General features: G+C 31.2%; 2 protein-coding genes across 2 annotated transcripts in view; one reads left to right on the top strand and one right to left on the bottom strand.

Annotated features, from left to right (window-relative positions):
* LOC119685464 (sex determination protein fruitless-like) overlaps window positions 1–6,858 on the top strand; it is a 421,971-nt gene that overhangs the window by 57,166 nt on the left and 357,947 nt on the right. The gene's annotated exons all lie outside the window — the stretch shown is intronic.
* On the bottom strand, window positions 3,257–3,935 carry LOC119685471. Its single transcript, XM_038099757.1, has 2 exons — window positions 3,844–3,935; window positions 3,257–3,784 (listed from the first exon to the last, which is right to left on the bottom strand). The coding sequence occupies exons 1-2, from the start codon at window positions 3,877–3,879 to the stop codon at window positions 3,446–3,448; spliced, it is 375 nt and encodes a 124-aa protein (XP_037955685.1). The 5' UTR covers window positions 3,880–3,935; the 3' UTR covers window positions 3,257–3,445.

The following is a 6,858-nucleotide window of genomic DNA, read 5'->3' as shown; positions in this document are numbered from 1 at the left end:
AAAAAAAAAAAATACAAAACACAACGGAAAAAAATAAAAGATAAACAAAAACAAATACAACACAAAAACAAAAAACAAAAAAAAAAACTTTGCTGAAAATAGACAAGATACTTCTTTCATATACAAGATACTTGATGTTGACGATGATTTTGTGATAGATTGCAGCAATACATCAGCATTGTTGACGTTGCTACTTAAAGGCACATGCCAAATTGTATGACAGCAATTTACAATTTATTTTTTTTTTTTATTGTTGTTTAATACCGTTTTTTTTTATTTTCACAAAATGTTGCTAAATTTTCTAGGAATATCTAAAGTTTCAAAATCGCTTCGACAGCAAACTGCAACTTCATACTAAACAGACTACTAACAACAATTGCAACAAGTGCAACAAAAAAGAACAAAAATAACAACGAAATGAACAAGAACAGCTACAACAACAACAACAACAACAACCGCAACACATAAAATCAGATAAATTACATTGAAACTAACAATAAAAACAACTAAACAAACAACAACAAATAAAACACGCTTAGCAACACAAACTGCAACAACAAACCTAACCCATAACAACAATAACAACAGAAAAAGAAATTATAGAAATTGTAACAAATTATAGTGAAATTATAATAAAAAAAAATTAAAAATAATTGAAAAACTAACAACAACAACAACAACAACATTAGCCAAAATTAATTGAGGAACCAACAACAATACCAGAAAAAACGACGAGTCCTTGTTATACAAAAGTAACAGAAATAAAAAAAATGGTGACAAAGTTAGTAATAAATTTAGGAATATAAAAAACAGAAAAAAAATAGTAGGAAAAGTTGCAGCAGAGATAGCAACAAAAACTACAAAGAAAATAGCAACACAGATATCAATAAAAACAACTAGAACAGAGGCAACAAAACTAGCAACAATCTTCGTAACAAAACTAGCAACAAAACTAACAACAAAAATAGCAACAAAAGTAATAGCAAAAATAGCAACAATACTAGTAACAAAAAAATGATGATAGAAGAAGTAAGGGTGATAGACACATGCTAGGGATCTTGACTAAAGTCTGATCTAAAAATATCCTTTAGCTTGTTAGCTTGGTAGCTCTGCTGGCTAGCTCTATCTCAGGAATAGAGCTTCAAATGTCTACTACGAAATCCACTTGAGATTTGAATCTATCTGATTTCAATTGGGATCAATAGATATATACGTGGCTTACTTCAAGCACTTCTTAAAGTCGTTAAAATATCTACTACGAAATCCACTTGAGATTTGAATCTATCTGATTTCACTTGGGATCAATAGATATATGCGTGGCTTACTTCAAGCAATCCTTAAAGTCTTTAAAATGTCTACTAAGAAATTCACTTCAGATTTGAATCTATCTGATTTCACTTGGGATCAAAAGATATATACGTGGCTTACTTCAAGCAATCCTTAAAGTCTTTAAAATTTCTACTACGAAATCCACTTGAGATTTGAATCTATCTGATTTCACTTGGGATCAAAAGATATATACGTGGCTTACTTCAAGCAATCCTTAAAGTCTTTAAAATTTCTACTACGAAATCCACTTGAGATTTGAATCTATCTGATATCACTTGGGAGCAATAGATATATACGTGACTTACGACCAGCCAAATCAACCTAATTAGGTTGGTAGGATAGTATACCAATTTATTTATAAATTTTTAAGTAGGAAGTCAATATTAATTGTGAAGGGGTTTATTTCCATAAACTTCAATTATACATACAGTCAATGTTCAGCTTACTTCAAAGACGTACATTAGACACATAGATTAGATACGTTTTACAATTATTACAACTGTTAGCTAACAGCATCAAGAAAATAAAAGAAATAATATTTCCTAGGTGAAAGAAACACCTAGGAGGGTGTTTCATGGATCATAAGGATTCAAGACTGGGGAAGATAGAATCCATACTGTCTTTCATTAGGAATTCGGACTTGGAGAAATACTCTAACCCGACAAAGGGGCACAATAGATCTTTCAGGTCGCAGTGCACGATCCCTTACTCAATAATAATAATAATAATATAAAAATATGAAAAATAAATCATATGAAAAATAAATATATGCCTTTAACAGTAATTATAAAAGAATAATAATAACTGGAATAATAAAAATATGCTTGATATCTAGAATGTTTAAAATTAATAAATGCAATGACAAAAAGTGCCATCTAATAGCACCAAAAAAGAAGAAAGTAGAGTTCCATAAAAAATTTCTATAGAAAATCTTAGTACAAAAATTTTTCTTGATAACGAAAAACAACAGAAAGAGTAACCAAAACCACAAAGCAACTTCCACAAAAACTAGAATAACGAAAACTACAATAACAAAAACTTCAATAACAAAAACTACAATAACAAAAACTGCAATAAAAACAAGAACAACCTTTACCTTAGATTAAAACGTTTAGTGTTGTAAGTTAACGTGGTTGGAGCATAGCGAAATGCACTTCAAATATTGATTTTTTTTATTGTTTACGGTAGCAAATATTTAAGTACGTGAAACTAACCATTTCGTTCCAGTAAATAAGCAAATTAAACAACAACAACTACAATGAAAACAACAACAACTACTAAGGCATACTGGCAACTTTAACGATTCTTACGTTTAGTTTTTCTCAAAGCACCAAGTACCTAGAAACTTATTACACTGACGAATAGATGCTGAAATATTGATAAGTTAGCACATTTAAATAAAATACTTAATATAATGTATGAAAATCTCTTAAAATCGCGATCAGTGGGAGGAAAAATCCGTGGATATTCGATACACTTTAAAAGAAGATTTAAACATGAATCCTAGAGATCTTGTAGAACTAACTACCATCGGACTACATAGCTGCGATTTATATACCCAGAACATCATTAGTTTGGATTGTGGAGAAAGGTTTGACGTAACGTTCTTTACTAAGCAGATTGAAGAAACTTCTACTCAGAAGTTCTTAAGACGAGGAATAATACAAGTACTAACACGTATATGAACACTAAATAATGCTGACCGAAGCTCTCTATGAGCTATGTAACTAAATGATTAGATTATTATCTGTCAGACCCACCTTATAAATTTGAATTTTAGTAAGGTTACCACAACAACATGACAAACATTCCCCCACAATCCTACATATATATAAAGAAATCAAAAAGTTCTTGATTATTTCATTCTTGACTATTTCAAAGTTAATAAATCCTTTGCTATTAATATAAATACACTTAAATGAGCTTATTATGAATTCCCAGTTAATATTTTAGATGTATTTCAATTTTTAGTTAATGTCGCCTCCAAATTTTATATATTCTTAAAACATATCTAAAATAACTACTAAAAAATATGCCACATATAATTTGGATTATATGACGTTCTCCATTTAGCGTTCTCTTTTCCGTCACTAATGTTGGTACTAAAATTATATACTTAGGCTTTGGTACTGGAAGAGGTGATACTCTCTTCGACTAATCCAAATTCCTTCAGCACTTCCATAAGAAGCATTATATCAACAGGTTTTTTTTGTGTTACTTCTTTTATTCTTTGCCATGCCAACAAATCGATGGTGCTCAGTATTTCGGTTAAATTATTTTTTTTCTGCCGTTTCAGCTCAGCAATTTCTTCTACAAGTTCATTAACATGTTCTCTTAATGTCAAAATTTCTCTCTCAAGATCTTGTATGTTTTGAGCAAATATCTCTCTACTTTCAGTTGAAGCAATATCATCGTCTAAGACCTCAATTGCGACTTTAGTATTGGTTGCTTCAATCTATACCAGAAACATTTTTTTTTATTATTAAAATGAAAACCTATATTGTGTTTACTTACTTCATTGCTTGCGGGTTCTTCAACTGGAGACGACATTTGACAGAATTTTGCAGTGAGCCAAAATAGTAGTATAAAAGCCAAAATGTTTTTAAATTAAATTAAAAAATATATACGAAATAATATTGACTGAACTAGGTTCTATGTAACAATAAAATCATGGCCGACTTTAACTTGCTTAATAATACGTTTCATTAGCATTCATAGAAGTTATCATTTTTTTTAATAATGATATTGAATTTGTAGAATTCACAGTGGTCTTAGAAAATCCACGCTGTGGATTTTTAAAATATCAACTTAAGACTGATTGATAGCTCAATAACGAATATCTATACCAGGGCCACTCACCCTCCATAGATTCTGTAGTCATGCAATTTTGTATGCGAAACAAGATATGGAATCTTGACAGACTTTAACTGGTACTTTTTGAAAGCCAACGTTCTAACATATATAAATGTATCCAAAAATTGAGATTATTGAACTTTTCGACGTGATTTATTTGGGACTTACTTAAAATAATATCATTCTTATTAGAGACTAATATTTACTTCATTGCAACTAGTGTAAATTTAGTTTATGACAGTTCGACTTTGAAACGACTCAACACATTGTTGTGATTTATTCTGGACCTACTTAAAATAATAGCCGACTTTTACAGCGCATTCCACGCAAAATTCGGTTGTTGTTTGATGGTATTCGTGTAAGGATGACAGTGTGGGAATCAATGAGTACTAATATGTATACTTAGAGTATATCCATAATAAGCAATTATAATGACGCTTAAGTAATTTCTTATACTTCTACTCATACGCACTCATACTCAACAAACAGGTGACCTCTAGGTGAAGTTCAGAAGGCGCGTGCTGACAGTTGTCAGCACTTCCACAGCACCCATTGCTCCCATGGCGAGTTTCTAACCTTTGTTATCATTGTTAAACCATTTGATTTTACAGTTGAAGTTGCAGAGATCCGATAGGTTTGCTTTCGTTATCTCTTCCAAGCCAGTGAAAAAACGATCCCCAAAACATTGAAGTCACCTTGTCTGCAACCCTGGATAGAGACACAGATAGTGGTTAATAGATTCTACCTCCTCTTCATCTTGGCAACTCCTGCATAATCCACTTGTTAACAGGTGATTTATAAGTATTTGTGTTAATGAGTGCCAAGAGTGTCCCAAGAGTGTAAAGAATTTCTTAAGTAGTATAGAATATAAGCAGATGTACTCATAAATACTCATCATATACTCGAGTAGTATAAATCAATGAGTATACTCTGGAGGTAATGATTGGCAATTTGATTAGTTTTGGCATTCTCACAAATGGTTCGAGTGTTGGGTACTCTTTGGTGTTCTTTATGAGCGCAAGGAATATGCGTTATCGCTGTGCAACATCCATAAGTTGTTTGCCCAAAAATTTGAAGAGAATGTTTATAATAGATGTGTCAATCTATATGTCAATTCCCTAAATTCAAACTGAGGATGATTAAAGAGAGAGATCAGGTAGTGGTATTCCCTAATACTTTTGGATGAAAGTTTAATATATGTATCTGAAGTTTATAGCTATTACTTTTAATATTATTAATTGCTCTTGTAGTTCATAAGAGCAGAGAGTTTTTTTCAAACGGGCTTTTGCAATTAAAATAATAATATCTGTAAAAAGATACTTTTTTTTACTTGATTTGAAGTTAAAAGTAGACACTTTTAAGTGGCCCAACTAGTAAATTATTCAATAGAATTGCAACGGAAGTGCTACTTGATTCAAGCCATAATGCAATAATTTACTTTACCGTTGGCTGTCCTGGTACTTCGGAGCCACGTAGTGAATTACTTTAAACCATTTTTGATTTAGTGTAAAACGAAGAGTTTCTTTTTTTTTATCTGACCGTCTGTCGCTGATTGTGTGTTTGCATGTTTGTCTTTCAAACTGTCCAACCGGGTGTACTAACTGCCTGCTACGTAGTAATGAAGATTGGCAGGTGAATAATAAAAGCTGTTGTACTTTGTAATTCCGAGCGTTGTAAGCTGTTTTTGTTACTGAAAATGTATCTTATATCTATGCAACTGATTGAGTGATTGATGGCAAAATGTTTTGCCGTTTCGAAAAATGTGGAGTAAAGAGTAAAATGGACTATTATATAATAAAATCTATAGCATCTATAATTTACTATCGCCACAATGGCAACACATAGCAACACAAGTAGCGGTTTAAATAATTTAACTCAGCTAAGAATTGCCATAATAATTGGTATCTCGAGTATGCAATTTACGCTTAAGGATATAAAAACATAAATACTTAAATTATTAGCCACATTAAAGGAAAACTGTTAGGCACAAACTACTTTCAGTACCACTGACAGCAGCTTGCCATTTACCTCAGTATCTGCGTACCACCGAACCGAACACCTGAACAACCGAACGGGAGTGCAAGAGGCAACTGCGGAGGAAAGTATCTGCAAGTTTAATGTGCCAAAACATTAAAATTTAATGCCAGTACTGTAAGCTGTTGTATCTATTGGATAAATAACTTCAACATTATGATAACGATATTAAACATGTTTACTGTTAACATTTTTCAATTATAATCAAAACAGAAATATTTCGAATATTAGAGATATTTTACTTTTTTTAATGGCTCAAGATTTGCATTATGTTTAAACTTCAACTAAAGGTGAATTAAATTCTTTTGGTTCTCAAATTCATATCTGCAGCCATTGGATTTGTTTATTGCTCTAAAGTGGTAATATGAATGCAGTTATGAATTGCCACTCTTACAATATGTGTGAATGTTAGTTCTAAGATAATTAGATCACAGTTTTAACTATCTTTACTATTCAAATAAGGAATAAATTGAAGTTTCGTTGATTAGCACTTAAAATGCCTGCTTATTGTTTATAGTGTAAATTGCTATAATTAAATAGCGATATTAGGTTTACATATAAAATAATTGTAATTTGTAAGATTTTGTAAATGATTTGAAATATGTTTGCTAATATATTCAATTATAGCACTGCAGCAAGTGT

The sequence above is a fragment of the Teleopsis dalmanni genome, chromosome 2 (genome assembly GCF_002237135.1).
Source record: "Teleopsis dalmanni isolate 2A chromosome 2, ASM223713v2, whole genome shotgun sequence".
Lineage (NCBI taxonomy): Eukaryota > Metazoa > Arthropoda > Insecta > Diptera > Diopsidae > Teleopsis > Teleopsis dalmanni.
Note: the sequence above shows the minus strand (reverse complement) of the source record. Positions and strands in the feature narration are given on the sequence as shown.

What these genes read in the sequence shown, in the direction of transcription:
- LOC119685471 (XM_038099757.1), bottom strand. Translation starts at nt 3,879, where the DNA reads ATGTCGTCTCCAGTTGAAGAACCCGCAAGCAATGAA. An exon ending in AAGAACCCGCAAGCAATGAA is followed by an intron (nt 3,785 to 3,843) that starts GTAAGTAAACAC and finishes TTTCTGGTATAG; the next exon opens with ATTGAAGCAACCAATACTAA.